Source organism: Prosopis cineraria, unplaced genomic scaffold, assembly GCF_029017545.1.
Source record: "Prosopis cineraria cultivar Desert tree isolate PC_DT_omini unplaced genomic scaffold, ASM2901754v1 PC14, whole genome shotgun sequence".
Classification (NCBI taxonomy): Eukaryota; Viridiplantae; Streptophyta; class Magnoliopsida; order Fabales; family Fabaceae; genus Prosopis; species Prosopis cineraria.
In genome coordinates this window covers 8,176,208-8,187,476 of record NW_026555345.1, presented here as the reverse complement: position 1 = coordinate 8,187,476, position 11,269 = coordinate 8,176,208, and the positions used below count along the sequence as shown (strand labels likewise).

Sequence of the window (11,269 nt, the reverse complement as noted above, 5' to 3'; positions counted from 1 at the left end):
ACCTACCTCCTATGAACATCTATAAGAAGAGAGGATTTAGCAATTTATATTTGATTTAGGTTGTCCGAATAAAATTTGGCTGCCCATCCTTTTATAAGTAGAAATACAAAAATATAAAAGACAACTAATGAAATCAAGATCATATATATTAAATAATATAAACAGTGTAGACTAAATGCGCATTTTATACATGATGTCTAAAGATACATACGCAAAAGAAGATATCATGTGGTCTCATGGAGTAAAGATGATCATGATCCATGAAGCAGTCATAAGAGAACATTTTTTTTGTCAAACTAGTGATAACAAACTATATTCATGTAAAGAAACAACTAATAAAAAATGAAGTGAAACAAAAATAATAAAATACATGAAGTAGATCTAGATTTGTGTGCGTGTGTTTTTTTCCTTTCATTTTTAAGAAACGTTGCCAGACTTTTTATGCGATTCATTTGGCCAACCAACTTTTGTTAGCATTAAGTTTGGTGATTGATATGATTACCAACCTCTATATTTGTCTTCAAAGCTAAATCATCATTGAAAACCCTAACCATCATGGAAAAGCGAAGCAACTGGCTCTCAGATCTTAGCCAGTTCTTACAACAATATAATTACACCTAGCGATGTTCATGCTGATAATTAATTGAATCAATCTTCATTGTCAATATTCCAAAATATATATGTAAGTATTTATGTGAATTTATGTAAATAGAATATATATATATATATATATATAAAATCTGCACCTTTTTATCCCCACTGACTTACTACGCAATGCCCAAGAGTATATTTTCTTTTAATTTTTTAACAATTTTTTATACAATGAATTAAACAAACAAGCACACAAATATATCAATATCTAGTTTGAGCTTAGGATCTCTTCCAAGTGAGGGAGGTCATGCTGTCATTAGAATAACTTGCCATTAATTTGGTAACTACAATTTCATATCAAGTAGGGAAAATTAAATATAATGTTTCGTTCCTGTAGTTTTCCTCAATTATCAATTCAATTTTTAAATTTTAACTCATAATAACTTAATTCTTGTAATATTTTAATTCAGTACAACTAATTCTCTATAATTCTATGACTTAATAAACTATATAATTAAGTTGCACTGCACTAAACTTCAAAAACTAAATCGTAATTGAAAGAAATTTTAAGGAGTATAGAGCTATATTATTCCTATCAACTATTAATTGACATATAAAAATTTAAACAAAGAGTAAACACAGTTATTCTAGCACAATATATGTCCACATTAATAAGAATATTGAGGAAGTTAACTGTCAACAAAGCAAAAGAAAATTTGAAGAGAAGACATGTATAGAATCAGATAACATGTATCAAAAACCTATATAGATTTATCAGTAACGATCAAGATAATGAATAATGCAAATGAATATAAATTGCCCTAATAATTAATTAATGAGCCATGGCCACATGATGATGAGGGTGAGAGAAACTGATGCTTCTTTGCTTAGGCGTAGCAAGCATAGCAGTATGATCCAAGAAATCATTAAGAGAAACCAGAGACTGCAAAATAATTCTCAGATCTTCAACACATGAAAACCCTAATCCATCAACTTGTCGTCGAACGGCATAAACATAGAAAGTCACGCACCCTTTTCTGAACTTAAACCTCGCCATCTCAAAACCTTTAAGAGCTCTTATGAGCTTCTTGTTCACTTCACCAAGAGATATCTCTAATGGCCAATTCTCTTCCACTTTCTTCTTTACAGCTTCGTTTTCGAACACGAACACCACCACCTTCGACTTCTTTGTGCCGAGGCCGAGCGTGAGAGTGTGCCAAGCATGGTAAGCTAAGATTGTTAAGTTTGTGGGGACGAAGACTGTGGTTGAAGGAAAAGGAACCAGAAGCTTCTTGTTTAGAGTTTGTGATGGTGGCGGCGGAAGAGAGAGGAGTTTCAGAAGTTCTAGGGTTCTTGCTCGCCGGATTGTGAAGGACTTGGTGATGAATTGGCTGCCAAATCGGAGACCCTTTACCTCTGAGCTTGGCTTGAATGAGAAATATGATGACTGTAATAATAACTTGGAAGGTTGGTGCTTCTTCTTCTTCTTCCTCTCCTCTTCTTCTGCCATGGCTATTTCTCTGGTATAAGAGAAAGTGGGAAAAGAGAATGAATTGAATGTTTTGGTGTTAGAGATAATAAGCTGTTAGTATTGTGTGTTATTATTGAAACTTTTCTTTGGTACCTTTCATTCTTCTTTTTCATGTGAGAGGATATGATAACCACTGTGCAAATAAATTATAATTATATATAGTGGGTATGGGAGTGGAGAATTATTTACATTTCTATAAGAAATTATATCTATAATTAATATTTTTTTCATAGTTCTATCTCAAATTTCAACGAATTAATTAAAATAGCCCTAGTGATGGATCATTAAAAAACAAACAAACAACTAATCCATCTTATATGCTTATGTCATGCAACCTAGCCAAGCCAAATCTGCGTCCATCAACTATTCTCACTAGTTAGTGTTTTTCATCAAAACAGTATGACAAAGTTTGTTTCATATAACGTGTGTTTTTTAAATTTTAAAATGACATTTAATAACGCTTTTTTTTTTATCTGGGGGGTAATTTACTATTTATTATTATACTAAGGATTTAGAGGGATCCAATTAAATGAAGGGATTTTTGTTTATATTTACTGCATTTCTTAATTTGTGTATAATATAACAATTTTAAAAGTAAAATATAATGAGTGACATTTACAATAAAAAAGCTGGAATAATTAGAAGCTTATAAGCCATGATTAATTACCCGGAAAAGTAGTTCAATATTATTAATATTTAACAGGTTGGACTGCATTTGTGATCTTATGAATAATGGAAAACAAGTTGAGATCCTTCCAAGTTCCAACAACCGTAAACGCCACCAAATTTTCTTAAATTTAGCAATTTGTGGGGGTTTTCAAGAAATACTTCAATTAATTCTATTTATAAATCACTTTTAATATTTTCACTATAATAAAAAAAATATTACTCCTTTATTAAATCTCATTAACTTTGTTTAAAAATTTAACTTGTTTTTAACCTTAATCCTATTAAATATATATATATATACACACTTTAAAAATTAAATACTCTTATATTTAACATCCTTCTAAACATTTAATAGGGACCAGCAAAAAGATAAAAATAAACACAATAATCGTTGAAATGCTATATAAATAGGGTCAAAACAAACAATTTTTCTCAATCCTATAAATAGGATCAAAGGAATACATTTTAACTAATTGCTAATGTTAGTTCCAAATTGTGTGACACAGCGGACATAATCAAGAAGTTAAGCACAATTTTGAGAATAAATTTAGTACTATTTGTTGAAACTGACCGCACTTTGACAGGTTATTGGTTGGTAATATTGGTGCAATAATTGATCACTTAACTACATGTTTTTTAAACAATTACTCCCTCCATCCCAAATTATCGAAAACTTTTAAAGAAGTTTCTTCGCCCTAAAATATAAAACACTTTAAGTAAATTAATGTTTTATTAAATGTATTATTTTCAATATTATTCTTTCTCTCTCTATAATTAATTTTTGTCCATTCTCTTTTCAATGCATTAAATGATGGGTATTTTTAAAAGTTTATATTTTGTTTTTAAAAAATAAGGTTAAGTGTATTTAATAAAGTTTATTGATATGTAAAATTTTGTCCAAAAGTGTCTTATAATTTGGGACGGATGGAGTATTATTTTTTTAAAATAATTGATCACTTAATTTAATTATTATTTTTTTGGTCAGTTAAATAATTATTATTTGATATTCTATACTACCAACAAGCGCCAACTATTTTGGAATCTAGAAGTTTGTCATTCTCCTATTTTCATTCTTTCTAGCAAGGTTTTTAACAAAATGGATATTGAAGAAACTTCTGGTAGTCTATCTCTTAATAATATTTCTGATTTTTATTTAGATTTTAAAAAAATTACATATGATGTAGATGTATGTATGCATGTGACTCTCAAAGATAGGTAAGATTATTATAGAATCATAAGTATGAGACCTGGGCTATATAGGGCTTGTTTGGTTATTGTTTTCATTTTTTGTTTTCAAAAGTTATTTTATAAAACAATTTTAAAAACTATTTTTGAGAACAAATAAAAAATAAACTTGTTTGGTAACAGTAATTCAAAAACAGTGATAGAATTAAAAAAACAAAGAAACTTGCTTGGCAAAATTAATATTAAAAATAAGTTCTAAAAACTAAAATATAATAAAACTCGTTTGATAAAAATTGTTTTGGATGTTATCTTGCTTGGCAGAATTAGTCTCTTGTTGCATTTATATTTTTGGAATTTCTCTACAATTTACAAAATAAGCAATATTTATAAGAACATAAAAACTTATAGACGTAAAATTATTTGTTTAATTTTTTAATTAAACCAAGATAGACATGTAATTATTTAATATTATTAGCACATGAAAATTTATTTATTTAATTTAATTAGATAAAAATATGCTAAGTATATAAAGTTATGTACGTAAATTTGCTTTTATATATATATATACACACACACACATATAATAAAACATTAGCAAAAGTGGAAACATTTTTCAGAAAATGAGAAATGAGAAATTTATATTATATTAAAATGAGATATTCTAATAAAAACTAAAAGAATCTATAATTATTACAATAAATGAGATAGAGATATAGTTAAGCAAAATAAGGTAGAATCAATTAAAAATCATAAACCAATCATTTTGTATAAATAGAAGAAAGCCTTAATGTAAGCTTAATTACAGCGAGATCAAATCAAAAGAAATCAAATAGCAGAGTAGCATGAGGTTGAGGAAGACAAAAATGTTTGAATCAGTGATCACCAAAATCGTCCTCCTAGCAGTGTGGGAACAGAAACAGCATTTTTTGTTTCTCGTTTTTACTCAGGAAAAACAAAAAAATAGGAATAGAAATAGCTAAAAGTTGTTCTAGTTTTCTTGTATTTAAAAACAAAAAATTAAAAACTGTTTTCAAAACAAAAATTAATAACTCATTAACCAAACAAGTTTAATTGTTTTGAAAATATTAAAATAAAAAATTGTTTTTAAGAATAGAAAACAAACAGGCTCTAACAGTTCATAAATAAAATATTAACTTTCTTAATTATATTCAGATGTGGTCTCTAATATAACAACTTACTTCAAATTTCACAAAATTCTAAAAGTCCTGGGGTCAAAAATTAAAGTAAACTGTTTTAATATTAAATCCCTTGCGACTCAATGCCAGCGTGATAAATACTTCGAAGGTGTTGTGTTTTATCATTTTTTATTGATAGTTGGTTAAGAGATTTATAATTTTCTATATATATGGGAATCAATATGGGTGTTTGTTGAAGGGTCAGTGATGCTCACATACACCAGAATTGATAGGAAAGTTGACATAAGGTTTCAACAAAAATGATAATCCCTCTTTATAGTTAATCAATCCCACCAATAAAGATTAATCCTGCTGATATATAATAATTTAATCTATAAACTAGAAAATCGTGAAATCAAATTCTATGGAAAATATAAGTGAATCTTGTTGATAGATGATTTGTAAGTACCTCTTTAAACATTCTTTGAACTTAGAAGTGTGCCCTACTCCTGATTATTTTCTAGGACCTAATTGATCTCAACTTCTTTTCTTAAAAAAAAAAAAAAAATCAGTCCTGGAGGCTATTGATCACAAAGGTTATTGGGACATTATTGTCTTGGAAATATTCTTCATCCTTCTAAATTGACACTTAACCTAACAAATTATAATCAATGCTATAACATGCACACTTATTCACTGCATCTCATGATTAGTTCTTGGACAGATTAGGTTTTCTAAAGTCTGAACTAGACCGTGACGAATTAATTATCGTTTTATCTATCCTGATCTGGTTCTTGAAATTTGCTGGATAAGCGTCAATAAATTGTTTTAAGTATGTAATATAAACTTTATATGTCACATTATTCAATAATAATAATAATAATAAATGGTACAATTTATTTGTCAAACTCCATATGATATATAGAAAGCCAATGTTGGACTCAAATTGAGGAACTTATCACTGATGTAAATCTAAGCTTAGCTTTAATAATTTTATTTTCGTTTATTTGGTGAATTACAAAGAGAGCTGAGCCCAAAAGGATCAGAGAAACGTCATACTAACACATGGGGTCATACTCAGAGACAAGAATACTATCAATGAGTTACAAGGCCTTCAAATTGTTCATACTACTCTATATATGGTCTTATATAGGGCACTTTTTAGGTCTTTATGGTTCTTTTTATTGGTCATTTTAAAAGTTTTCCAGTGTCAATTTTTTTTCCCATACTTATACCCTATAGTGAAAATTAGCAACTCTTAGTTTCACTATGTTATACAGTGATCATAGCTAGCATGCTAAGTATGATTTCTTCCCAACATGAATCATAATTGAGATTATCATAATATTATTCTCTTCATGATGCTTTTGAGTTGGGCTATGTCAATCTCAACCTTCCATGACCTCCTAAATTCCTATTCCCATTAGCTAAGTTGAGATTGTTAGAATAATTTTATAAATTAGTTATTAAGTCAACTAGTGTTAATTAATTGTTAATTATAGTACATAATAAGTTTAACTAAATTTTTTTTGAATTAAATATTATGGCTAGAAAAGATTGATTGCATGTTTTAAGCATTTGTGATGATAGGTAAATCATTCATGTCAACTGGATAGAAGACCATAGGGGTGGAAAAATGAATTGGCTCAACTTGAATGGGCCAACCCTTAGTGAGCTTAGGTTTAAAATTTCTTATTAACAAAGTTTGGCCATTGAACTCGCGGGCTTAAAGTCAATCATGCTGGTTTCGAGCCTTCTTTTATATTTTTAGTGTTTTTTCTTACTAAAATAAATACACAAGATTAACTGTGTTTGGTCCGTATTTGAAGTGTCATACCCCTTGTGTACACTAGGTGTGTTAAAGGAGCTTTGTCCCCAAATGAGGTGGTGATCAACGACTCTGGATTTCCAAAGTCCTTTATCACAATTTCCTCGAAGTGCCTAGGTGATTACAACTTTAGAGAATATGAATTTTCGTAAGGAAATGACAGTTCATTCCTGGAAAGTGAGTACAATACGTGTGCTCCAATGAACCAAGTGAGAAGCAGAGTAATAGTGAATCTAGAAGACCTAGATTATAAGTAAAAGGGGTTGCATTGGGTGAGCTTGCATTTGATGCAAGGTTGGTTAAGTTGCTTGAGTAATCTGATTTGTTGAGACCTTCTAATTACAAGCTTGTTGCCTTTTATATGAGTAGGCAAAGTCGCTCTATTTAAAATTTGAATTTCACCTTTCAACTAAAGTAGTAACTGTCACGCTTGATAATTGTAGAGAACAGGCACCTTAATGAGAGAGCATGCTGGGCATTTGAGATTCATGAGTAATAGGTCATGGCCTTTGGACTTGGTCGCCACTCTTCCCAAACACAGCATTCCATTAATTCATGAGAGGTCCGACCTCTTGGACAGCTTAAGTTGGGTTAAGTGGGGAATTTCCCACGGTGGACTTAAATATATTTTCTAGTGTGACCATAATTCCTTTTTCAGTGCAAACAAATTACATACTTTGATACTAACAGGCAACAACAAACTAATATAACCAATTATAAACGCAAATTTTTTGATAGCAATTGAAATCAGAAATTCTTTTGGCTTCAATAGTGCTATACTTGAGATTGGACGAAGCTATGAGCTACGAGACCAAGTGGGAGAAATAACAAGAGGTTCAGAGCTCCAAGACTGATATAATATAATATAATATATATATATATATATATATATATATATAACAATGAGTGCCTAAGATGAGAGGCACTGAGAGTTGAATCGAGGTTGACTAGAAATGGAGAGACGATGGCTGAGACGGTGTGGCTTGCGAGAATGAGACCAAATGTGGTGCGAGGCAGTGAGCGATGGACGATGGTATGTGACAATGTGAAACAGGGATTCGGTTTCGGTGCTCAGCACCAATTAACACTTTGTTACAGTGTTAATTTTTTTTCTTTTTTCTTTTAACCACAATAATCATTATTATAATAATAAATAAATATTATAAAATTATTATTTTAATATTTTAAAATAAATAAATATTAATTTATTAAATTCTGATATGAACAATTTAAATAAAAATTTTGGTTTAAACAGTTAAGAACTGTACTGAAAAAATTTAAAAAAAATGACATAGAGTTTAAAATAGGGGTTGAGTTTAGCAAAATGAGCTAGTTTCTCATAATATAACAAATCAATGTTATGAATTTTTATTAAGAGAAATGCCTATATTTAATACCCGACTGTACCTTGCATGATATTACCTCTCATAAACAGATAGCTGTTCAAAATCAATAAAATAAAAAATATTTTATAAAACATTTTTAGTTATAGTTCTAATTTTTTTAATACAATTCTAAACTATTCAAACCAAAATTTATATATAAATTGTTCAGATCAAATTTTAATGAATTAAATTTATTTATTTAATACTAAAATAATAATTTCATCATATTTATTTATTTATTTATTATTATTATTAGCATTTCGTGGTTTTAAAAAAATTAACACTGTCAATTGCTGCTGAGCACCAAGATGAACATGGAAACCGAAACCCGTGAAACTGACTTTGTGGGTGTGAGAAGTCAAAGAGGAGCGATTTTGACTTGTTGTGAGAGAGAGAATGTGGGCAATGACTAACGAGCGAGAGCAAAATAATGGTGATAAGTGTGAGCGAAAGAATGAGTGAAGACAACACTTAGCATTTTTTTTTAATTTTATTTGTTTTCAAGGATTTTCCCTTCTTCTTTGTTTATATTATCATCCCTCCCTCTTGTATATGATATTAAAAATTTAGATTAAAAAAAAAAGATGATAAACAAGTTTAAACATGGAGTCCCTCGATGTTAAGAACCAAGCCTCGAGTTAAAAATCCTTTGATTTGATGGTCAGTAATGATATCCTAAAAATAATTGATGATCCATTTAGCATTATGGTCCGGAATCACACCCCCACAGCCAGCTATTTGTAGTTCCATATGCTTCTATATGTGCTAGTTGACCCATGTCTTGAAAACTTACATTTATTTTTATTTTTTTTTTCCTTTGGAATACAATGACCATGGTTAAGCCTTGCAATTAAAAAAAAAAAAGTTACAGTACCCAAAAAGAGAGAGACTTTTGGCGATGATTTTTATTGGTGATAAAAAAAAATCCCCACCAAAAATCTATTCTCAGCGGTAACGGTTAAAACTTAAAAAGTCAGCTTCATTTAGTATGTTGCACGTTGTATTATATCTGTGGATTTATCTGTGTTATCAGGTTGATCTAACAACAACAAACAACAACAACAAAACATCAAAAATGAAAATATCCTAACGGAAAGAATCTGAATTCTAGATCTCAAACATGGGGTTGGTGGGTTAGGTGTGTTTAAGTGAACCCCAAATTAAAAAAGAGATTGATGGACCCAGGTCTCTTAATGCCAAACTTTGAAGAAAACTAGATTTTATATGTGTGATGCGATCTTTTATTTAATTTAAAAGTGTCAAAATTAAGGGGGGAAAATGACAATAAAATTTTTTTAAATTGTGTAAATAATAATTTAATCTCTCAAAATAATATAATTTCAGTTGAGTCTCTAAAGACTTTTATGTCAATAAATTTTAAAGTAAAAAAGATTATTTTTCATATGTTGAAAATTAAAGTTTCAATCACAATTTTTGTTTAAAAAATAACAACTCTTATTTTGTGAATTTCAAAAGTTAAATAAGAAATCATAATTTGTTAAATATAATTTCTGTTATTGAAAATATCTAGCCTTAATCACAACTTTTTACTTAAAAATAATAATTTTTGTTTTATGAATTGTAAAAATTAAACAAAAAATCATAATTTGTCAATTTTAATTTCTGTTATTGAAAAATAAGTTCTCAAAATATCAAGCACAAATCACAACTTTTGTTTAAAGAATAATAAATTTTATTTAAAAAATTATAAAAATTGAACAAGAAATCACAATTTATTAATAAGGGTAAAATTATCTTTTTATTTTAAAATTTATTGACATAAAAATTCTTAAGCACTACAATAGAATTATAATATTTTAAGATATCAAATTATTATTTATATAATTCAGAAGGATTTTATTATTTTTTTTTTCAAAATTAATTAGAACAAGGAAAGAAGATTTTAATAATTTCAATTTTATTTTAAAAGAAAAGAAAAGCAGTGTTATAAAATTGGAAGAATCGCACCTAGAACCCCTCAAATGAATGATAATTATTTTTCAGACCTAATATAATGAGATCCCGCGAGGTTGAATGCTGGAGAAAGCTTCAGTGGGCTCGAAGCACGATTTCTGCGCATGATTCCATTTTTTAGATCAAGGTAATTAAGTCTTTTGATCTTCAAAATTAATTGCAAATGACACCTTTGAGTTTGAGTTTGCAGAATATTGTCAAATTGTATTGGGTTTTAAAAGTAATTATCATTCATTTAAAAGCTTGAGGTCTGATTCTCTCTGTAAAATTTTAATAAAAAGAAATTGTAAGAAGAAGAAGAAATCAATTAAAAATAATTTATGCAAATCTTGTCTATCCCTCCCTCTATTACCCTCAAACCAAACAAAGGAAAAGAAAAGGATTAATGTTGAGTAAATACTAATGTGACAATTTTATTAAAATAATGACATTTACAACGTGTGACATAGAATTGTATATGTAATTAAAAATTATTAACTATAATAAAAAAATATAAATAATTGTATGTTTAATTTTGGAGAACGTATTTTTGGTAATTAGAATAAATAAATAACAATATTTTATTAAAAATATAAACAACAACTTGTTTTTATTTTAGAATCTAAGGAAAAATCAGTTTACATTCTTTCAAATTCTCCTAATCATGTAAAAAAATTAAAAAAAATTTGTAATTAATTTTAAAGTTATAAGCTAAACTATTCCTTTAATCCTTTAACTTTACATAAGATTTCATTTTGATCTCTTAATTTTATAAAATTTATTTTTAATTATTTACTTCTAACATCATTAATTTCATTATAAAAAAATTTATTTTGAACATTTAAATATTAACAAAATATTCTTAAATATTAACATTTTAATTTTAATTTTTTAAAAATTAATAAAAATTGACATAAAAGTAATCATTTAAAACTAATGATGTTAGGGTTAAAAGACTAAAAAATACTTTATAAAATTAAGTGATTAAATT

General features: G+C 28.1%; 1 protein-coding gene across 1 annotated transcript; it reads right to left on the bottom strand.

The window, feature by feature from the left end:
• Positions 1–1,303: 1,303 nt before the first annotated feature.
• On the bottom strand, positions 1,304–2,223 carry LOC129293992 (uncharacterized). The gene has a single exon (XM_054932163.1). It carries the CDS (start codon positions 2,099–2,101, stop codon positions 1,424–1,426), a length of 678 nt encoding a protein of 225 aa, XP_054788138.1. The 5' UTR covers positions 2,102–2,223; the 3' UTR covers positions 1,304–1,423.
• Between the last annotated feature and the right edge of the window lie 9,046 nt (positions 2,224–11,269).

Coding starts and splice junctions, on each gene's coding strand:
- LOC129293992 (XM_054932163.1), bottom strand. CDS start 2,101: ATGGCAGAAGAAGAGGAGAGGAAGAAGAAGAAGAAGCACCAACCTTCC.